General features: G+C 47.9%; 1 protein-coding gene across 1 annotated transcript in view; it reads left to right on the top strand.

The window, feature by feature from the left end:
* Positions 1-23,621, top strand: part of CREB3L3 (cAMP responsive element binding protein 3-like 3) — a 38,702-nt gene that overhangs the window by 3,594 nt on the left and 11,487 nt on the right. The window contains exons 2-7 of the mRNA XM_015420539.1: positions 4,857-4,981; positions 9,166-9,451; positions 14,155-14,270; positions 14,996-15,130; positions 19,863-19,969; positions 20,824-20,892. Coding sequence (XP_015276025.1) covers positions 4,859-4,981; positions 9,166-9,451; positions 14,155-14,270; positions 14,996-15,130; positions 19,863-19,969; positions 20,824-20,892 — 836 coding nt within the window. The 5' untranslated portion in view covers positions 4,857-4,858. The remainder of the gene's footprint in view (positions 1-4,856; positions 4,982-9,165; positions 9,452-14,154; positions 14,271-14,995; positions 15,131-19,862; positions 19,970-20,823; positions 20,893-23,621) is intronic.

The raw sequence follows: 23,621 nt of genomic DNA, 5'->3' as shown, positions 1-23,621 counted from the left end.
GGGGGGCTCTGTAATTTACCTGGCTGCTTCTTGCGCCTTGTGGCCCAACTGAGGGCTGCTGGGAGCAGGGGGCGGGGCTTGTTGCATGTGCCCGCCCCCTGGGCTCCTTACTGCCGGAGCTCCGCTCCTGTGCGCTCCCATGGGAAATGACCCCTGGAAGGGAGGCTTTTTTTGTAGAGATGGAATTCTGCTGGAAGTGGAATTGGATGTTGGATAGGGTTGCTGAAGTTCTGGATTGAGAAGTCCCTGGAGATTTGGTGGTGGAGCCCGGGGAAGGGGAGGTCTCGGGAGGGAAGGGACATCAATGGGGAACCATGCCACTCTGACTGTCATTTCCTCCAGGGGAATTGATCTCTGTCACCTGGAGATCAGCTGTAGTTCTGGGAGATCTCCAGGTCCCCCTGGGAAGCTGAAATCCCTAGAACATACTGGCCAAAACAAACTGGGGGCTCTTTGGAACCCGGCCAGATTCACTTGGGAGCCCGGAAGATTTCTCATTGCCGCAGGCCGTTTTGCAAACACAGAGAGCCTTTCTGTGGGTTTAGCCCATGTGGCATGGTGTTATGAGTGACTGCATTTCCCTGCAGGGCGCTATGGTAGCTTTACAGTAGAGTTTTGCAGTGTTTTGAATCAGGAAGTGGCAGGTAGCTTTCAGTTGTAGCCAGTTTGTTTTTTTCATATAGAGGACAGAGGAGGAGCTAAGCCCAAAAGGGGAGAACCCGGTTGCTCAGATGAAGTTTTTCCTTGGATCCTTCAGATAGCTTTGGAAATAAGTAGTTCCCAGATAAATACAGATGTCATATTTTTGATGTTCTTGTAAGATATTTGCTGTTAATCCATATAACTCCATGAAAATCACACTCAAGGCTGGGTTCTTCCATCTATTAAATATTTTAGGGTTGCCAGCCTCCAGGTGGGGGCTGGAGAACTTCCAGAATTACAGCTGGTCTCCAGATTACTTAAAACACTTATTTTACTTCTCCTACAGAAAATGGATGCTTTGGAAGGTAGACCATACGGCATTCTAAGCTACCAAAGTCTCTTCCCTCCCTAAACCTCACTCTCCCAGGCTGCACCCTCTAATCTCCAGGTATTTCTGAGCCTGGAGCTGATAACCCTAGCTCTGGGTTGGGAAATACCTGGAGATTTGGGGGGTGAAGCCTGAGGAGGGCAGGGTTTGGGGAGGAGAGAGACTTCAATGGGGTACGATGCCATAGAGTCCACTTTCCAAAGCAGACATTTTCTCCAGGTGAACTCATCTCTGTTGCTTGGAAAGCAGTTGTAGTCCCAGGAAATCTCCGCCACCCCTTGGACGCTGGCAACCTGATTACGTGATACTTTTAAAATATATTGGATCCACCTTGCTTTCCCCACAGCCACACGGCGGCGGTGGGGTGGGTCGTCGTTTTTAAAGCCCTAAAACGTATCATGTAGTTTGGCCCTGAGTAAAACTAGTAGATACAACAGAACAACGGATTCAACACAACCATATATCTACTGACTGAAATGTAACAGCCGATTCATTAACACACATTTAAATATTTTGCAGTTCTGTTCTCACAACACAGTAAGAAAAACCCTTTAGAATTTGAAACTCATCCTGGATTTTTTTCTGTGGGCATTCACAAAGAAAACCCAGGCCCACTGATTCCCCCCCCCCCGATGTCGTCGTTTTCAAAGGTAACACATCTCTGGGAATAAGACACAGTTTGTGTATGTGTCTGGAACATGTGTCTGGGACATCAGTTACATAGGGTTGCCAACCCCCAGGTGGCACCCAGGTAGCACCTGGAGATCTCCCACTATTATGATCTCCAGACGACCAAGATCAGTTCCCCTGGAGAAAATGGCTGCTTTGGAGGGTGGATTCTATGGCATTACACCCTGCTGAGGTCCCTTCCTTCCCCTAACACTACCCTACCTGGGCTCCACCCCCCAAATCTCCAGGTACTTCCAAAACCAGAGTTGGCAACCTATCAGCCAAGCTACTTGCAGTAGGCAGAATTCCGGACTCGGTGGCTCACTAGCCTGTTATTATGGAGAGGCGGCAATACACACCATCTCAAAAAGAATATTGTAGAGCTGTGGGAAAGTGTAGGAGAAAACAGGTTGTTTTCTCTACACTAGAAAGCCCCCAGTCTGTACCTTTTCCTTATCAAGAACGTCTTAATAACAGAAGTTGGGGGCTTTCCAGTTTAGAAAAAAAATGACAACTAAGGGGGAAGGAACTGATAAAAAAAAGGTAAAGGTTCCCTTGCTCAAAGCCAGTCAAATCTGACTCTAGGGTTGCGGTGCTCATCTCCGTTTCAAAGCCGAAGAGCCAGCGCTGCCTGAAGACGTTTCCATGGTCATGTGGCCGGCATGACTAAACACCAAGGCACACAGAACGCTGTTACGTTCCCACTGAAGTGGTACCTATTTATCTACTTGCTTTCAAACTGCTAGGTTGGCAGGAGCTGGAACTAGAGACGGGAGCTCACGCCGTCATGCGGCACTCGGGTCTCGAACTGCTGAACTACCAACCTTCCACAGCCTGCAGTTCAGCGTCTTAACCACTTGAGCCACCGCAGCTCCTATCTAAACTGATAAAAGCTTATAATGTTTTGCATAATGTAGAGGTTGACAGAAAAAAAAAATTTCTTCCTCTCCTATACTATCTGGACAAGACCCTCTAAGCTGAGTTAGTGTGAGCTAGCTCCAATGCAAACTAATTTATGCAGTAGCCAAATTGCTCGCTCACCACTTTAATGGCAGTAGCTCACAAAGTAAAATTTTTGCTTACAAGCAGGGCTATTTTTGGGCAGGAACGGAGTTCCGGCTGGCTCCCGAGTTGGCCACACCCAGCAGGAACTCATTAGCATAATAGGCCACACCCAACAGCAGGAACTCATTAGGATTGGCTACATTAGGGGTGTGTGGCCTAACATGCAAAGGAGTCCCTGCAACAAAAAAAGCCCTGGGTTTTGACCACAAACAAAGTAAACAGAATAAGAAGGGAAAGGTGGGTGTGGCTGGATGACCACACTTCTGGTAACATGGGGGTGTGGCCTAATGTGCTAATGAGTGGTGCGGTCAGGGTGTGGCCTAATATGCTAATGAGTTTTACTGTTGGGTGTGGCCTATTATGCTAATGAGTTCCTGCTGGGCTTTTTCTACAAAAAGAGCCCTGCGTCACAAGACTCCACAGCTGAGAGGGAGCATTGGACAATGGGCCCCTAGTGGAGCTGATGAAGACACAGAAAAGACAAAAAGAAATGCCTCTCCGCATAGGGTTGCCAGGTCTGGGTTGGGAAATACCTGGAGACTTTGGGGATGGATCTAGGAGAGGGCGGGGTTTGGGGAGGGGCCTCAGCAGGGTACAATGCCGTAGAGTCTACCCTCCAAAGCAGCCGTTTTCTCCAGGGGAGCTGATCTCTGTCAGCTGGGGATCAGTTGTAAAAGCGGGGGATCCCAAGGCCCTATCTCAAGCTGGCAACCCTATCTCCATACAATGCATCATTAACTTGTGGGATTCATTGCCACAAGATGAGGTGATAATCACTGGCTTGGATTGCTTTAAAGGGGGGATCAGGCGAATTCATGGAGGAATAGGTCTACCACCATCAGTTATTAGCTATGTTGGCGTAATGGAGCTTCCATGTCCAGAGGCAGTGTGCCTCTAACTGTCAGATCTTCTTCGTGGTCTCTGTGCATCACACCCTTGGGAATACTGCGCCTGCGCTGACCTTCTCGGTACCGGTAGCTAGCAAAAGGGATTTTCGCGCCTCTCCCAGGTCACGCGCCGGCTCCACTGCGCATGACCGGGGAGCCCCACTCCCGAGCAGCCCTGTCCGCGCCCCGCCCCCCCCACGTGCCTGACATAATGATATCACCTGGAGGCAACATCATCGCTCAGGGCATGTCATGTGGGGGACGCTCTAGCATTTGGGGAAAAACTATATGGTAACCACAGTTTTATTTATTTATTTTATTTATTTTTAAATTTATACCCCGCCCTCCCCGAAGGCTCAGGGCGGCTCACAAGGGGCACAAATGCCCAAGTTAAAACATTAAAACAGTACAGAATAATATAAAATACAAAAATACAATTCACTAAAATTTACTTTACGGTGCTCCGAAATTATATAACTATAAAAGTTCAAGATGGGATTCTAAAATTATTAACACAAGACTCCAAGAAGACTCCAGGAAGAAGGGTGGAGCCCCCTGGTGGAACACAGTAAGGACTTGGCAACCCTAGTTAGATAAGAAGAAACTTAGCTCCTGCTAGAAAGTCAGCTTTGGTTCCTGATACTGGGAATCGGGACATGAAGAATTGCTTTTGACTCTGGCCGTGTTTCTGAAAAAGGATGTGATACAGAAGAAAAAGAGGGCGGACGTGCGGATAGACACTGGAACAAGATGGGGGGGGGGTTAGGCCTCTACAGAGGTCCCGTCCACACGAGGTGATTTGGGCCAGTTGCGGGACAGTTTGGGGGCGGATCAAACCAGCGCGATCACACCACAACATCTGGGAAGCGTGGTGCTTCCGTCCCCGAACTGGCCCTTCCCCGCTCAAATCCGCTTCAAGTTGAAACCACCTACCTTGGTGGTTCAACTTGAAGCCGCGCTTCTAGCCGGGCATTTGACCGCCGCCGCCCCCGCCGGCACAACCCCGGCCCGGAGCCGAACTGCGCATGCTCCAACATGCACAGTTCGGCCGGCTCCCGATTAGGGCCGTATTTTCTCCCCGGCGTTTGATCGCACCGGGGAGAAAAGGCGCCGCCTTAAGAGGCTTTTCCCCTGCCGTGTGGCAGGGGCCAGAGTTGCCCTCTCATGGGTCCTAATAGACAGACTTTCTCCTTTCTCTTTTGCAGCGATGGCCTCCCCCAGCCTAGACAGCATGGAGCTCCTGGACCTTCTGTTTGACCGGCAGGATGGCGTCCTTCGCAGTGTGGAGCTTGGGTCCTCAGCAGTGACTTGGATGGGACGAGAGGACAGTGTGAGCAACTATAGCAGTAATCAGAGTGGTGCTGGGGGAGAGGATGAGGGGGAATGAGTGCTGTAAGGGTTCTCTGAGTAGGGTTGCCAACCTCCAGATTGGAGCTGGAGACCTCCTGGCGATAGAGATCATCTAGAGAAAATGGCTGCTTTGGAAGGAGGACTCTACAGCGTTCCTCCACATTAGACTACGTACTGTAACTCGCTCTATGTAGGGCTACCCCTGAAACTAACACAGAAACTCCAGCTGGTCCAGAATGCGGCAGCCTGGGTCCTTACGAGAGCCCTGCGAATAGCACATATTCAGAGGTCATTTTGTAGGAAAAGAGGTGCAGGAGTTCATTAGCATAACTTATTTGCATATGCCACACCCCCTGACATCACGGAAGTATGTCAGAAGGCAACACCCACCGCTCAGGCTCCACTGGACTGTTTTTGATTGCTAACTATTGGGTGGGGAACGTGGAGATCTGCCCTCACAGAGGAGGGAGAGCTTGTACGTGAATAAAACGTGTGCTTAAAGGTGCCACTGGACTGTTTTGGACCGTGGGCCTTGGGGGGGGGGGGCTCTGCAACTTACCTGGCTGCTTCTTGCTCTGACTGAGGGCTGCTGGGAGCAGGGGGTGGGGCTTGTTGCATGTGCCCGACCCCGGGGTTCTTTACTGCTGGAGCTCCGCTCCTGTGAGCTCCTGCAGGAAATGACCCCTGCACATATTCAACCTGTGCTGCGCGAGCTGCACTAGCTTCAGCTGGAGTACCGGGTCAAATCCAAAGGTTCTAGTTTTAACCTTTAAGGCCCTAAACGGTCTGGGACCCACTTGTCTTTGGGACCGCCTTGTCTGGTATACGCCCTGAAGACAACTGTGTTCTGCCGACAAGAACTTACTGGTGACCTCTGGCCAGAGAGATATCCACCTATCCTCAATCTGAGCCAGGGTGTTTTTGGCCTTGGCTCCAACCGGGTGGAATTCTCTGCCAAGCAGCATCTGTGCCCTGTGGGACTTAATGCAGTTCCACAGGGCCTTTAAGGCAGAGATCTTCCGCCAGGTGTCTGGTTGAGGACAGCAACGGTTTCCATCTGGCTGGCACTCCTGTTTTCTTACCCTCCCCGTGAGACAGTGGTGCAATCTGAAGTTTCCTAGTGCCATCCAATCAGGTTAATTTGTTGTGTTTTTTACTGTTTTTAATCTGCAAATTTAAATTATAAATGTGTTTTACTGTTGTACACCATCCTGTGCAGTGTTCTCTCTAAGCTGAGTTAGTGTGAGCTAGCTCACAGTTTTTTAGCCTCCGGCTCACACATTTTTGTCTCAGCTCAGGAAGGAGGGCTCCAGAGCAAACTCATTTATGCAGTAGCCAAATCGCTCGCTCACGACTTTAATGCCAGTAGCTCAGAGTAGAATTTTTGCTCACAAGACTCCACAGCTTAGAGGGAACATTGGTCCTGTGCCCTGTTTTACAGGGAAGAATGGCCTAGAGCCAGTTTGGTGTAGTGGTTAGGAGTGCAGACTCTAACCTGGGAGAACCGGGTTTGATTCCCCACTCCTCCACATGCAGCTGCTGGTGTGACTTTGGGTCAGTCACAAGTTCTCTCAGAGCTGTTCTCTCAGGAGCAGTCCTCGAAAGAGCTCTCAGAGCCCCACCTCCCTCACAGGGTGTCTGTTGTGGGGAGGGGAAGGGAAAGGAGATTGGGAAGCCGCTCTGAGACTCCTTCGGGCAGTGAAGGGCGGGGTATAAAGCCAATCTCCTCTTCTCCTTCTCTTCTAGAAATGTAATAAATAAATTATAGCCCATTGAAGTCCCTCCCCTCCCCAAACCCTGCCCACCTCAGCCCCCCCCCCAAATCTTCAGGTATTTCCCAATCCAGAGCTGGCAGCCCTGGTTCTATGGGACAGCTGGGATTGCTACTTCCTGGAGATCTGTGGAGGGCAGTGCCTGGGAGGTCCAGGGGCGTAGGCAGAAAATTTTGGTTAGTGAGGCATGGGGAAATCCAGAGGGGCTCCCCGGCCGCGCCTGCTGCTCCTCTTGCAGCAGCAGAAGCAGCAGCTCTGGCTCCACTGTGACCTCTAGTCCTCCTCTCGACCTTTTGATTGGAGAGACTCAGTTCTGGGCTGCTTTTCTGTGCAAGCCGGGGGGGGGGGTTGGAATCTCCAACTCTCTCTCTTTTGCATTCTGCCATTTTGTTTGGTTTAGTGTTCGGACTTTAATCTAGGAGAACTGGGTTTGATTCCCCACTTCTCCACTTGCACCTGGCTGGATGGCCTTGGGCAAGCAGTAGCTCTGATAAGAGCTGTTCTTGAAAAAAGAGCCGTTTCTGTCAGAGCTCTCTCAGCCCCACCCACCTCACAGGGTGTCTGTTGTGGGGAGGGGAAGGGAAAGGAGTTTGTAAGCCGCTCTGAGACACCTTTGGGTAGTGAAGGGCAGGGTATAAATCCAATCTCTTCTTCTTCTTCTTCTTCTCTTTTTTTTTTGCAATTTATTTTTTGCATTTTTAAAAAAATGTATTTATTTTCGGCCCGGAAAAAAGAAAACAAGACTTAAGCTTCCCTGACTGTGCCCGGGGACATTTTGGAAACCCCACACACATCTTACATTTGTAAAATATATTTTTTAATTTTTTTAAATTAATTTTTTGCCCAGGGGGGCTCATCTGTGGGGGACATTGCCCCCAAATGCCCCCTGTGGCTATGGGCCTGGAGCAGGCAGAGTTTGGGGAGGCTCAGCAGGGATGTGATTCCACCCAATCCACCCTCTGAATCTGCCATTTCCTCCAAGGAAACTGATCTCTGTAGTTTGGCGGTCAGTTGTAACTTTGGGAGACCTTCAGGCCCCACCTGGATGTTGGTAACCCTAGGGACAGTACTGATAAGAATATTGTGTATTTGCCTTCTCTGCTGCCATTTTAAATGCCCCACACCCAGGGCACCACTTGGAAACCCGAACTTTGCAGAAGAAGCCGAAAGACAGAAGGAGGGCAATAAACCTGTGGGGTAGAACGGGGCTTTTGCTGGACCATACTTGTGGCCCTGGATGTACCGAAGGGAGACCGACTGCTCCCCTGTTGGATCCATGTCAGAACCACAGGCCCAAATTCGGGTGATCTGGAGCTAAATTCATTGCATGAAAACATTTAATAAGTCACCCAAATGCATTCTGTTATACGTACTTCCCCCCATTCCACAATTATACCCCCACACACACACTTGCATTCCATTCATTAGCTTCCCAAATCCAGGTTTTCAAAGAAGCCCAAAATGTTATTTTCTACAAAAAGGATGGTATGGGAGGGATAAAGATGGGAAATGAATATGGTTATCATCTCTGGTTTGGAAATACCTGGAGACTTTGTGTGTGTGTGTGTGTGTGTGTGTGTGTGTGTGTGTGTGGTCTCAGCAGGATATAATGCTAGAGAGTCCACCCTCCAAAGCAGCCATTTTCTCCAGGGGAACTGATCTCTGTAGTCTGTAGATCAGTTGCAGTTCTGGTAGATCTCCAGGCCCCACCTGGAGGTTGGCAATCCTATGGGCTCAGTCTTCTCTGCAATCATAAGGATGAGACTCTCACTTTAAAAAAAGAAGTGAAAACTGAGACTAAATAAAAACACCAGCAGCACACAGGACACAGGATGAGGTTTGGATGAGGTTTCTCTATTCTCCCCCCCCAGCTTTGAAATCAAAAGCAGTTTCAAAAACACTTCCTTCACATTGAACTACATATCCCAGCAGCCTCCTCCAGCAATCCTGTTGGCCACCTGCTGCTGCCATCTGCTAGGAGTTGAAGCACTACTTCCCATAAGTGCTTATGCACATGCTCAAAAGACAAATGGTTAAAAAAAACCTGGCCGACCACCCCACTCCATAGCTGCTGCGTCTGATTAATCAACCACACGGTGAAAGCACATTGAAGCCAGCTAAGGGGGGAGGTCTGATAAAAACTGTTACACCCCCCCCGGATCAATTAGAAGTGGGGCCACACTGGATCAAACTGTATGTCTGGTTGCAGCCTAAGTGCCAAATTCTGTGTGAAAGCTGCAGATGTGCAGAATATTATTCGTTGTTCCCATAACACCCATGAGGACACTCCGTCCAACCCAGGTTAAATATGGTATAATTTCCAAGCAAGACTCTTCCCACCAAGACTTGATGTGTTGCTTCCTGCTTTCATGAGGTCTGTTATCTTTTGTAGCAGGAAAATGAGGATTTCCTTACTTCCATCTTGGGACCCCCAGACCCCACTCTGGACTCTCCGAGTTGGTCTCCTGCTGCCAGCGATAGTGGCCTTTCAGAGGATCCAAACTCTGACCAGCTGGACAGCCCTCTGCACTACGTCCCAACAGGAAGCCCGGGGGCCTACTCTGACGGAGGGCAAAGCGATCTGTCTTACACCCCTTACCAGGACTCCTGCCCAGCCATGCGGGTCCTGAAAATGCCGGTGGAGAACCTGCGAGAGGCAGAGGTGTCTATAGACTTTGGTGAGTGCTGCTCTGTTAGGTTATCCTGGGATGACGATTCCCCCTTGACAAAGTTCAGTCTTTGATTTGTTGTAGCACCAGGTTGGGAAGTACTGGGAGATTTTGGGAGTGAAGTTTGGGGAGGGGAGGGGCTTTAATAGGCTATAATGGCATAGGGTCCACCTTCCAAAGGGGCCATTTTCCCCGGGTGAACTGAATTCTGTCGCTTGGAGATCAGTTGTAATAGCAGGAGATCTTGAGCCATCACCTGGAAGTTGGCAACGCTAATTTGTTGACAGGTTTTCTTTCTTGGTTTTTGTGTGTGTGCGCGCACCTGGAAGTCATGTCGACCTCTGGTGACTGACCCCTACTGGGGGCCTGGAGGATACTCAGAGAGGTGGCTGAATAAAGCTGCCTCTGTACCTCCCAACTTGGTATTCCAAGGAGGCCTCCCATCTAAGTACTAACCACAGTCAACCTTGCTTAGCTTCCAAGATTTGGCAAGATCAGGCTTGCCTGGGCTATCCAGATCAGGGTTTCGTTGACTGGCTTTTGTTAACTGAGGAAATATGCAAACCTCCCTCGCCCTCCAAGATAAGCAATCGGGTAACAAAAAGGGGGGTTCAATTGATTTAAGAGAAATGCAAATAACTGGCTGTGACTGACCCAAGACACTCAAGAAGGAGCAGTTTTGGGATCTGTTCAAATGTAGATGGAGAGATTGTCTCAGGACCACAGCCGCCGACTTATAGATGTGCCACATAATAGCTTACAGTAAGTAGGATCCTATTATTTCATTCTTACACCACTTACAGTGAGGGTTGCCAGCTCCGGGTTGGGAAATACCCAGAGATTTTGAGGTTGGAGCCTGAGGAGGGGCGGGGTTTGGGGAGGGGAGGGACCTCAGTAGGGTGTAATGCCGTGGAGTCCACCTTCCAGAGCAGCCATTTTCTGTCACCTGGAGGTCAATTGTAATAGCAGGAGATCACCAGCTACCACCTGGGGGTTGGCAACCCTATTTACAGTGCAATCCTAAGAAGATTTCTCAGACTCCTACTAAGACTTTGTGAAACTGAAAATAAAATGTTAAAAGAAAAAGACTTATTCAGTGGGGGGTTACTCAGAGGAAAGTACTCTTAGCATTGCACTGTGTTTAATGTGTCATGTTAATACTTGTGCTATGCTCCCCATTCTTTCTGGTTGGTTCCAGACTTAAGAACATAAGAGAAGCCAATGTTGGATCAGGCCCGTGGCTTCTCTTATGTTCTTATGTACCTGTTTTAGCATTAGGGCACCGGTGGAAGATGTAAAGTAATTGTTATGTAATTGTGAACATTTAGAAAAATTATAATTAATGACAAATAGGACATATAAGAAAATGGAAATGAGAGATTGTTGCCTGTATATACATGATAAGATTATGAAGAGCTATATGTGGAAATAGGAGCTGCGGTGGCTCAAGTGGTTAAGACGCTGAACTGCAGGCTGTGGAAGGTCAGTAGTTCAGCAGTTCGAGACCCGAGTGTGCCACATGATGGAGTGAGCTCCTGTCTCTAGTTCCAGCTCCTGCCAACCTAGCAGTTCAAAAGCAAGAAATTGCAAGTAGATAAATAGGTACCACTTCAGTGGGAAGGTAACAGCGTTACATGCGCCTTGGTGTTTAGTCATGCTGGCCACATGACCACGGAAATGTCTTCGGACAGCGCTGGCTCTTCGGCTTTGAAGCGGAGATGAGTACCGCAACCCTAGAGTCGGATTCGACTGGCTTTTGAACAAGGGAACCTTTACCTTTACCTTTATATTAATAAATGGAGAAAACATTTCAAAAATTGTGTTGACTAATTACTTTGATGTCACCAAGGGTCCCCCCCATTGTCACAAAGTTTTGTATTTTTTTTTTAAAGGTTCCTCCATTAATTAATAAAGTAATAGATAATGTTCAACATTCATGTAGACTACTAAAACAAGCTACTTGAAGGTGGAACAAAGTAGATGTCTGCAAAACTCTCACTCCCCAACAGGTGGCAGTAAATCCTTTTCTTGAAGCTGATGTTTCCAAAGCTGTCAGTCACAGCAAACTTCCTTATACAATTACCAATCCACCTCCAGACCAACAATCCTAGAGATCTACAACCAGAGCATTTGACTGGTTTGAAGTTTTTCAATATTAAATTTAGATATTATTAGATTTTTCTTATTCCATTCTTTCTGTTCTGCACATTCATTCTGTTCTGCATCCCCCTCCTTATAAATCCTGGTTTAATTAGGCCAGTTCTAAAATTAATTCGCCAACAGACTCTTGTACAGTGTCCTAGACCTAACCTGGATAGCCGAGGCTGGCCCGACCTTGTCAGATCTTGGAAGCTAAGCAGGGTCAGCCCTGATTAGTACCTTGATGGGAGACCACCAAGGAAGTCCAGGGTCTCTATGCAGAGGCAGGCAATAGCAAACCACCTCTGTTTGACTCTTGCCTTGAAAACCCTGCGGGGTCGCTATGAATTGGCTGTGACTTGAGGGCACTCTCTGTCACTCCCACAGTTCACTACAGCTTTCAGCTCCCTAAATTAATTTGCTTCTTTCTGCGCTCTCTGCATTACTGATGTGCATGTACTAGGGCAGGGGTGTTGAACTCATTTGTTACGAGGGCCAGATCTGGCATAAATGAGACCTCGTTGGGGCGGGCCATGCGTGTCATAAAATATAACGCCAGGAAAAAAATGATATCAAATCTTTATTGAATACTTGCTATTGGCACATGGATCATGCTAATGGGGAAACAGTAGGGAGCAGTCGATAGACTCCCCCATTAGAATCCCATTTTCACGCTGAGACGGCTTTTAGGCTTAGAAACGGCCTCTTTCACAGATGCTTGCAAACAGTAGGCTTCGATGGCTATAAGCAGAATGCATTACCAAAACATTCATCTCTGTCTTGGCATTGCTTTATCAACCACCGTGGTGTGTTGCATTACTCTACAAATTTACTGGTTACTTACTGGCACAATTTGGAAGTGTTTGATTTTTAATCCATGGCTCAATGACAGCACAAAGGTTCTGGGGTTACTTTGGCTATCCCGTACCAAGAAAACTCTAAAGGGAAGAGAGGAAAAAAAGGTGTCAAACATGGTGGAGGTGCAGTAATGCTAAGCTGCAACTGTCTTCTGAGGTTCTTCTGATCTGTTTGGGGACTACAAATATCATTTGTACCAGGCAAAAGGTTTCATTTTCTGACAAACCATGATAGGGAGGCTCTCTTTACATGTACTGGCAGGGTTTTCTTTGGGGGGAGGTTGTGTTAAACATTCAGATATTTAATTCTCCACCCATTGCCTGAAATGGAACAGGCCAAGGAGGACTGTACAAAAAGTCCTGCTGCACGATATTGTTACCTTGAAATTTAAGAATGAAACTGGACAAAGATAAAGGAAATATAAGAGGGAAAGGAGGGAGGAGCATTGCGGGAAGCCACAAAGAGTGGGGGGGGGGGAGATAAGAGATATGGATATATGATAATTGAAATGTAATGTTGAATATGTTGTTATATCCAAAATAAAAAGTTTGGAACCGATAAAATATAACGCCAGGTAGTGGAGATATGAACTTTATAAAGGACACAAACACAAAGGGTTTTTTTACTTAAAATAAAAACATGCTTAAAACATTAGCACTTTTGCAATATTTCGTTTATTTAACAGTGTCTGATAACTGACACCTCTTGCTCTGAATTATTGCATCAAAATGTCTGAGCTGTTGCAATCTTAAATATGCTGTTCAGCTGCAAACCTACGATGGCGCAGCAGCAGCAGAACTGGAAGAAGAAGCAGAAGACAGCCAGTTCCACTGCGGGCCTGACAGAAGCCCTCCGGGGGCCTCATCTGGCCCCCGGGCCACATGTTTGGCACCCCTGTACTAGGGTTTTCATGTCCACTCGTCGCTCTGATGGGGGGTTTGGGGTGGCATTCAGGGATGTCACCAACGTGATGACATTACCCAGAAGTGACATCATCACACCAGGGGACACTTGGGTTTAAGGGCAGAACGCTATGGTACAACTGGCTTAAAACCATAGAGTTTTGCCCTTAAACCAGAGTGTCCCCACATGATGTCCTCAGCGTGATCACATCACTTCTGGGTAACATCATCATGTTGGGGAAGTCACACAGGGGCGTGGCTGTTTGGGGGCAGGGTTTCCCCTGCTGACCAGCTGGCTGGTGGTGGGGAGAAGCCCGAAAACCAGGGGAACCCCCACCCCAAGCTGGCAAGCCTAGAATGTACACATTGATAAAACACCACAAAACAATCTCTGATTCAAGTGTAGTGTTTCACTGATCTGCACATGCCATCATGCACATGCAGCACAGTAAATGTGCTGCACAAATCATACATGCACATGCAGCAGATTTATATGAAATTGTTGCTACCTGTGCAGTTTTATTGTTTATTGATTTAATGATTTTAATGTGATTTTGTAACGAGTCTTGAACTCGTTTTTTTGTGATCTGCCCTGAGACTTCTTGGGGAGGGCCGAATAGAAATCTCTAAATAAATAAAAATAAAATCTGTAGTTTCTGGTGAATACAGTGGGCTGGATCCTAGGCTTCTCTGGACATAGCTGAGTTTCTGTGAGCCATTTTTAGCGCCTTCCCACTCCCACAGCGGTTTGGCTGAACCCCCCCCCCCCCCCCCGCCACTGAGAATGCAAATGGGTTTCTCTTCTCTCTGCAGATATCTGGGAAGCAGGCTTCTACCCAGAAAAGCAGGAACTGGCTACTCCCCACCTGAACTCATCTTCTTGCACCTTGACCGTGAAGGACCTTTTGCTGTCAAACAACTGTGACACGGTGAGAGGTCGGATCCTGTCCGTGCTGCTGTTAGGCGTTCTGACAGCCTAGAATTCAGGGGTCCCCCATCTCTTAGAGCCTGTAGGCACCTTTGGAATCCTGACACTGCATGGTGGGTGTAAGCAAAAAATGGCTGCCTCAGAAGGTGGAGCCAGTGACAAAATGGCTGCCGCAGGAGGCGGAACAAACCATAGAACCTCAGGCAGTGAGGTCATGCATATCTGAGGGTATAAAATGAATTCCTTCCTCCTTGCTCCTCTTTGGGCTGTCAAATCATACCCCCTTGATCTACAGAGGGGTTCCCACTCTTTTGGGAAGAGGGCACCTAGAGCAAGGAACTATTCCTTGCTCCAGAGAGCCAGTTTCGTGTAGTGGTTAAGTGTGCGGACTCTAATCTGGGAGAACTGGGTTTGATTCCCCACTCCTCCACTTGCACCTGGCTGGATGACCTTGGGCAAGCCGTAGTTCTGATAAGAGCTGTTCTTGAAAAAGAGCAGTTTCTGTCAGAGCTCTCTCAGCCCCACCTACCTCACAGGGTGTCTGTTATGGGGAGGGGGAAGGGAAAGGAGTTTGTAAGCCACTCTGAGACACCTTTGGGTAGTGAAGGACGGGGTATAAATCCAATCTCTTCTTCTCTTCCACATGGCCTTGGTTGAGGAATCCCAATTTGGTCGATCCGCCACGGCTACCTTTGGGATAGTAACTCCCTTGTTATGTCTTAGCAGCATCCGCAGGCCCTGACCCCGTCCCTGATGAGGCAAAGCCCTGGAGGTTGCCAAGAACTTGTCTTAACAGAGGACGAGAAGAAATTGCTGGCCAAAGAAGGCGTGACCCTGCCCACTCAGCTGCCTCTCACAAAGGTAAGAAGAGCACTGCCACATCATTAGGTTCCCCTCACCGAAGGATTTCTGGGAAAGCTGCCCAAGGGATGATGGCTAATAAGTCACTGTGGGTGCGGATTGCTGACCCTGGGTTGTATGGCTGCCAACCTCCAGGTGGTGGCTGGAGAGCTCCTGGGATTACAACTGATCTTCAGGTGACAAACATCAGTTCACCTGGAGAAAACAGCCACTTTGGAAGGTACATTCTATGGAAGGTACACTCTAAGAGGCAGTTTGGTGTAGTGGTTAGGAGCACGGACTCTAATCTGGGAGAACCGGGTTTGATTCCCCACTTCTCCACATGCAGCTGCTGGTGTGACCTTGGGTCAGCTACAAGTTATTTCGAAGCTGTTCTCTCAGGAGCAGTCCTCGAGAGAGCTCTCTCTGCCCCACCTGCCTCACAGGGTGCCTGTTGTGGGGAGGGGAAGGGAAAGGAGATTCGGGTAGTGAAGGGCAGGGTATAAATCCAATCTCTTCTCTTTCTCTCCCTATACCCCATTGAAGTCCTCCTTAGGCTCCACCCCCAAAATCTCCAGGTATTTCCCAACCCAGAACTGGGAACCCTATCAGGTTGGGAAATACCTGGAGATTTTGGGGGTGGAGCCAGGGGAGGGCAGGGTTGGGGAGGGGAGGGACCTCAGCAGGGTATAATGCCATAGAGACCACCCTCCAGAGCAGCCATTTCCTTCAGGGGAACTGATCTTGGTCGTCTGGAGATCAGTCGTAATAGTGAAAGACCTCCAGGTGTTACCTGGAGGCTGGCAACCATAACTATGGGCCATGTGTTAAGTTCAGGGAGTGAGCCAGGCAGCCCTTTATTCACCTCCTAATCACCTTGTTGTCCTCTGCATTTCTCTCTGGATTCGTTCCAGATTAGCTGGTCTTCGTCTACCGAGACCAACCAAAAGCACACAATATAATGTACAGACTTTCACATTCTCAGGAACATCATGCTGATTTTTTGTTTAAAGGGAGGGAAGAAAAAGCGAATGATTCGAGTCCTAATCGTAAGGCCTCTTGTCTGCATCTTTTGTAATGGCCTGTAGATTGGGTGGTGCTGGGTGGAGCTTGGATCACATCTCATCATTAATCTTCTTGGGACAAAAAGACAGCCTCTGTTTGGAAATATGAGAACCATGAGTTGATGAAAAGTCTTCCTGGCACCCAACAGCACAGTCCACTGCCTTAAAAGACCGAGAGAGAACCTATTTGTCCACAGCCTTTCCAACATTTGCGATTTTTCTTTTCTTTTACTTTTTTTGGCCCCCCGGAGGGGATTTTTTTATTGCTTTTTAAATTAGATTAAAGACTACAAAGAAATAAGGGAAGGGAACTACAATTAAGGAGAAAGTAAAGATAACCACTACTGACTAAAAACTCAAGAGAAGGAGATCATTAAAACAGCTTAAGTACAAAATCATTCCTTAAATCGCTGATATCTTTTGAACTTAGTCAGACATGCTAAAATATCTTTTAACACTTAGATTTAACTGTTAGAGAGAAACCCCAGAGCTTCCCATTATTAAAAACCATATTTTCAAAGGCACAATTCAGAGTCCTTCAGCCATCATTTTTTATTTTCTTGTCTTTTCCTCAGTTTATATGGACTTTTAGGGGCAGCCGCCCCTTTTTCAGAAAGAGAGTCCTCTCCAGAAGACTCGCCACTGGACTTACTGTCCTTCTCTTTATCCACCTCCTCTGGCTCACCCAACTGGATTCTCAAAAAGTCCCGTGCTTTGGAAACAGAGTCAATCTTCTTTTTTATCCTGAAGTTTGAAGGTTACACCCTCTGGATATAACCACCGGTAGCTAATTGCATTTGTTTGGAGAAAAAGAATTAAATCTTTATATTTCTTTCTCCTTTGTCTTACTTCAAATGGGATGTCTTTCAGAATCCTGATGGTACTGTCCCCAATTTTCAAGGGTGTCCCCGCCGTTGCTCTCAGGATAGAATCCCTCACGTGCCTCTTCGAGAATCTCATTACTATTTCCCCAGGCAGATTATTCTTCTTTATGTATACGGAATAAGACCTGTAGGCCACATCCATTTCGCTCATGAGATACTCCGTCTTCAAATCTGTCACTGGGGCTAATGCATTGCTCATCACTTGCTTCAGATTCTCTCCTTTGAATTCTGGGACACCTTGGAATCGAAGGACCAAGTTTGCCTTCTCCATTTGTAGCTGTAAAAGTTGTTCTTCTGTAGAAATTTGCTTCTTTTCCAACCTTTGCACCTTTTTCTTCACTTTTTGGGTAGTGGCGTCAACTTCTTTCACTTTCTCAGCTGTTTGCTCCGTGATTTTAAGAGTCTCATTCAATTGAAGCTGCTGAGTAGTGATGCTTTGGTTCATCATTGACAACTGTTCCTTGAGATTAGTCATCTGGTCCAGCAGGGGGCGTAGGGATTCTGCCAACGTTTTAGCCAACTTGGTGGTTGCTTCCAGACGAGGGCTCCCATCTACTTTCGCTTTTAAAAGTTTTTCTTTCTCAGTCCTCTTCCCCACCATCTTTATGAATTGTTTACTTTCCGAAGATTTGCTAAAGTCTCTGAATATACGCTCATCCGCGCCCTCAACAGATTTCAGCATTTTTGCTTCCGCTCCCCCCTCGGGTCTCGCATTTAAATTCGTGCGCATGGGAGGGGCCCCTCCCCCGCTCGCTTTCTTTCCTAGTCCTTGGGGTGGGAATGCCTTTTAAAATGTAAATTACGCTCTAATCCGACTCACAGTTCATAGTCGGTCTTGCGACCTCCGTTTTAACCGCTCGATCTCCAGCGCTTGTGTCGCGGTCCATACGGACATACAGCAGGAGGACCGTCAGGACGGAGAAGCGCCTCAATTCCCCAGCATCGCGTTGGTGAAGAGGCCACCTCTCAAAAGTCCCTTTCAACCAGGCTTCGGGGGGGTAGCGAGACATGGCCCCCCCTCCTTTCTGCTGGTGCGCAGATTTCATCCCCGGGAGATCTGGGAGATGAATCTGCTCAGCGTGTCGCCATAAACCGGAAAATCCAACATTTGCGATTTTTCAATATTTTTGAACGAAACAATTTTAGAGGAGTTACGTACCATCTTGAAAAAAGCTTATAATTTTGTAGTCTTAAGTTTAAAGCTTTTGGTGGTCCTGTCCAAGGATACAGGGTTTTTGGGAAAAATTATTATAAAAATAGAAGAGATTTTGGGTATACGGATCCCAGTAACTCCTGTAGGAATTCTACTTAATTTTTGGGATAATGCTCAGTTTTCCGCGACTATGAGACCTTATTGATTTAATGTTGATTGCAGCAAAAACAATTCTGGTGCAAGTTTGGAAAACAGGTAAAATTCCTTCAATGAGGCAGTGGTTTTTGAAGTTATGGGATATAATAGCAATGGATAAGATATCAATTCAAATTAAGGAAGCAGAAAATACAAGGTTTAAAGAAAATGTTACAAAAATTGTTTAGATTTTTTGAATATATTATTTTATTTATTTATTCTTCGGCTTGATATACCGCCCTAACCCCCGTAGGGGTCTCTGGGCGGTTTACAGTTCTTGGGTGCTAATCACCTATATCGACCCTAACTACGGCCACACATTGGTACAAGGGGGGGGGGGATTCCCTACGGACACCCTAGTAAAACAAATTATATTGACAGTGCCTTACCTTTAAAGTATGTTGATTTTGTATTTTATTAACGTTTGGATTTAGTGTCTGATCTTTTGTATGAAGTTTTGTGATATAATATTTTGAAAATTTAATAAAAAATAAAGTTATTTTAAAAAAAGACCGAGAGAGTCAGTGTCCCCTTTTAGAAATACCCGTCTTCCCCAGGGGCTGTCTTAGAGATTCTGAGTTCCTGAGCAAAGGTCCAGGATGTGGCCCCAGAATCACTGCCCTCCAACAGGGCCAAGCGAGGAGTGGTCCTTGCCCTGTGTGAGGCAGGTGGGAGCTGCCAGCAGAAGCCGGCTGCCCCAGCTCCAGATGGGGCGACCCCAAGCAGCATTGGGAGCCCATTCCTTGGGGAGGGTCATGGGTTGTCAGCAGGGCCAGTGCTCCCTCTAAGCTGTGGAGTCTTGCAAGCAAAAATTCTACTTTGTGAGATACTGGTATTAAAGTTGTGAGTGAGCCATTTGGCTGCTGCATAAATTAGTTTGCTCTGAAGCCTTCCTCCCTGAGCTAAGATAAAAAAGCTAAAAAACTGTGACCGATTTCACACAAGAGCTGCGCCGCAGTCGCGCCTCCCTTTGCCCCGCTTCTATTGCTCAATTTCCCACTCTAAGCCGCGTGGCCACGTTTTAACCCGCAGCTTCGCCCAATTTTCCCCGTGGTTTTGTGATCCTCAAAAAACAGGATCATGAAACCGTGGGGAAAATTGGGCAAAGCCACGGGTCAAAATGCGGCTGCGCGGCTTCGAGTGGGAAATTGACCAATAGAAGCAGGGCAAAGGGAGGCGCGACCGCGGCGCAGCTCTTGTGTGAAATCGGTCTATGAGTTAGCTCACACTAACGCAGCTTAGAGGGAACACTGCTCTCACCCTAATTCCAGGTCATTTATGAATAAATTTTATAGGGCCCCTCTGTGTGGGGCTCAGGGCAGCTGCCCCCGTTGTCTGTTGGCCAAGACCACCCCTGCCTCCCCCCCCCACATGTTCATGGGCAGGATAAACATTTGCTGCATAATGCCCCCATGGCCACAAGCCAGTCAATAATCTGCACTTTTTGCACCCGGCAGTATGAGGAAAGGGTGCTCAAGAAGATCCGCAGAAAGATCCGGAACAAGCAGTCGGCACAGGAAAGTCGGAAGAAGAAGAAGGAATATATTGATGGGCTGGAGTCCCGGTAAGAGATCCTAGTGCTCCTTTTTTTGTTTTTGTAGTTTTCATGTGAGTGTGTGCACACCTGGAAGTCATGGCGACCTCTGGGACTGACCCCTACTGGGAGCCTGAAGGATATTCAGAGAGGTGGCTAAATAAAGCCTGCCCCTGCCTCCCACCTCTGGTATTCCAAGGAGGTCTTCCATCCAAGTACTTGCCAGAGTCGGCCCTGCTTGGCTTCCGAGATCTGATGAGATCGGGCTCACCTGGGGCTATCCAGATCAGGGCCTGTGCTCTTGTTGTATCATTTCCATGGCATTTGAAAGCAAAAAAGTAGTTTGCAGAGGTTTTAGTTTATAGTTGCAAGACATTTAACGATCAAAGATTAGTAAAATCGGCTCGTATTTGGATATTAAATTCAGTAGTCCCACTTCTTAGCCTCATTGCCCTCTTGGTTGTTTACTCCAAGGCCTTCGGCCTCAGAACTCCCTTGTCTGTTTTCTGCTTTCCTATGAGCAGCACCTCATGTCTCCTCTCCACAGGCCTTACGTGACGTTTGCTTCCTCCCCTCCACACAAGAAGAAGCCCTTCGATATCTTCTTCTCCATACTCTGCCCCAAAGCTATGGGCTGTCCATCCAATGGGTGAAGTTTTAATTCCAGCTAAATCAAACTTTCACAACCCTAAAAAAAAGAAAAACCGTTGCATTGTTCTTCAACAGTTGCTATTCCTGACAACTTCTCCCCAAGCAACTGAAATCTTCATGCCATGCCATGACATCATAGCAGCTTGGCCAATAGCAGTGGAGATTCACAGAACAACTACTGGAACCTAAACCACTTATTGATTCTGTTCTGTTCTCACTCACTTCTCTTGCAGGATGTCAGCCTGTACGGCTCAGAACCAGGAGCTACAAAGGAAAGTCGTTCATTTGGAGAAACAGAACTTGTAAGTTGCCTGTGGCTAGGAGTACCAAGGCTATCTATTTCTCCATGAGGGTGGAGAGGGGCAGGAGGCGTGACAAGGGTGTAGCGTCACAGCCTAACAGCATTCACCACTGCGTATGGAGGACCAATGTTGGTCAACATAGGAATTCGCTCAGTTTTAGATTTCACAGCTCCTCTGTAAGACAAATTGGAAATTTAAGATTTCAAATGTATCTAAAGGCTACGAGTGAACTGAGAACATTTTGCAAAATTTTGCCTTTTTTATATCAGCAGAGCAAATGCTCTGAACTCAGTGGGATCTTACTTTGCTCTGTATACACCTAAGCAGGGGTCATTTCATAGGAAAAAAGGTGCAGGAGCTCATTTGCATAATTCATTTGCATATGCCACACCCCCTGACAAAGGGCAGGCATACAAGCATGCCTGGGTTCCCTGCCCAATCTTCTCCAGGTGCCCCACGTCTGGAAGGGAAAGAAAGGCACTTAAATCCCCCCCTTCCTGAGATTCTTCACAAAAGTGGAGAGGCTCAGGGGTGGCTGGAGAAGGGGAGGGGAGGGCAGGGAGGCAGACATGCCTGCGTTCCCTGCCCAATCTTCTCCAGGTGCCCCTGACTGCCGGAGTGCCGTTCCACCACGCTCCGGCAGGAAATGACCCCTGCACCTAAGGTTACTGGAATCGGTGCTAAATCCCACTTCCATCATGGATCCAGAAGTACCGGTAAGACCATCGACGGCTCTGTTATCAAAGTCCTCATCCAACATCGTCCAGTCAACATCGAAGCATTCGACGGCGCAGTCTTCAGCATCCACTCCCCTGAAAAAGAAGGAGAAATTGGCTAAAGAGCGCAAGTCTGCCAAAAAGGGTTCCTCTAAGGCCCTAAAGGCGGCAAAGTCTGGAAAAGTCATGGGTTCTGCACCGGGTAATGCCCGTAAGGTGCTCCCCGCTCCAACGATAGTATCGGCATCGGAGGCTCCAGTCGCTCCACCGATACCGACCATCCAGCTGATGGACTCTCCAATACACCAGCTAGACCACGACATGCTGGACGATATGCGTCATTTCTTCGACATCGATAATGTCAAGATCCTCAGTCGTCCCCTGGGCATGGATTGCCCTCCCTCTGCTCAGTCATTGACATCGACAATCTCAGAGTTCCATACCGATATCGACCCAGATCGGCATCGACAGATCCCTAAAAGCACTCAGCATCATCCTCCCCGTCTGTTTGCCGAAGATCGGCCTTTCGATATCGATGATCGGGCTAATAGGGGCCGCTCACGGAGACGAGATGCTACACTGTCTCCCAGACGCTCCCGCTCTAGCAGTAGATCCCCACGAGTCTTCCTGCCCCCACCACCTCCTGCTCTCTCCTGGGATCACCACCAACTACGTTACCTCTATGGGGCTTATCCACTTGCATCCTTGCCTTGGTTGACTCCAGCAGGTTACTCTGATTGGGATCATTACTCTGCCCACAGATCACGGTCACCCCATAGATCGAGGCCCCCAGCATCTCTTTCCCGTCCTCCGTATCATCCATCTGTTGACCCTCCTCGACGTTGACCGGATCAGTATCGTCCTCCCAGTCCCCCAATCCCACCGTCAACAGATCCAACCAGTCAGATCAAAACCACTCCGGTACAATTACCAGAGCCCGATTCCTCTGACTCTGTGGATGAGGATTCTGATACGGGGGCTTCAGATGTACACAGCTCCCCTGACCAGCCTTCTCTGAACCAGGCAGTAGCCGATGACCAACCTATATCTCCATCTGACAATTTAACTTCCTACAGAGACCCCGTGAAAAGAATGGCCCACTCCCTTGGCCTTTCAGTCGTACAACCACAACCACAGGTTACAGATGCTGTTTTCGATGTGGTACAACTAGATACATCGACGGCTATAGCACTACCCATGTCCACGGTCCTGTTACAGGCAGCTAAAGCTCCATGGGATAAACCGTCATCAGTTTATGGAGCACTAGGGGCACTAGGGGTGAAGACCACCAACTACTTAGTGTGTATGAGTAGATACCAATACACTTTGTGGGAGAGGCTCTCCGAGCTCTTGGCAAGCCTTCCAGAAGATAAGTGTCAGGCAGCCCACATCATCCAAAAGGAGGGCATGGTGTTGGCAAAACAACAAATTAATACCTCTAAACATGCTCTAGACACCTGTTCAAGGACAATGGCTTCAGCCATAACTCTCCGAAGACATTCCTGGCTACGTAACACCAATCTACAGCCAGATACTAGGTCATACGTAGAGGACCTCTCCTTCTATGGCCTTGGTCTGTTTAATAGTACCACAGACATCATATTGCAAGATATGGATAAAAGCATAAAGGCTTCTCGTGCTTTGGGCGTTTCTTCATCCATGAGGCAGCAATACTGGCCTCTCCAGATACTAGGTCATACGTAGAGGACCTCTCCTTCTATGGCCTTGGTCTGTTTAATAGTACCACAGACATCATATTGCAAGATATGGATAAAAGCATAAAGGCTTCTCGTGCTTTGGGCGTTTCTTCATCCATGAGGCAGCAATACTGGCCTCATCCCTGGTCTAGACCCTGGCAAAAACATACCCCAAACCGTCAGTCACCTGACTGGCAATGGAGGCCCCGTACATCCTCTGGAGGCCAGAAGCCCACGTTTCAGAAACCTAGATTTGGATCGGGACAACAATCCTCCCGCAGTAAGTAGACAAAGTCCGGCAAGCAGGGTTTTTTTT

This window comes from Gekko japonicus, unplaced genomic scaffold, assembly GCF_001447785.1.
Source record: "Gekko japonicus isolate JY-2015 unplaced genomic scaffold, Gekko_japonicus_V1.1 scaffold632, whole genome shotgun sequence".
In the NCBI taxonomy this organism is placed as follows: Eukaryota; Metazoa; Chordata; class Lepidosauria; order Squamata; family Gekkonidae; genus Gekko; species Gekko japonicus.
Note: the sequence above shows the minus strand (reverse complement) of the source record. Positions and strands in the feature narration are given on the sequence as shown.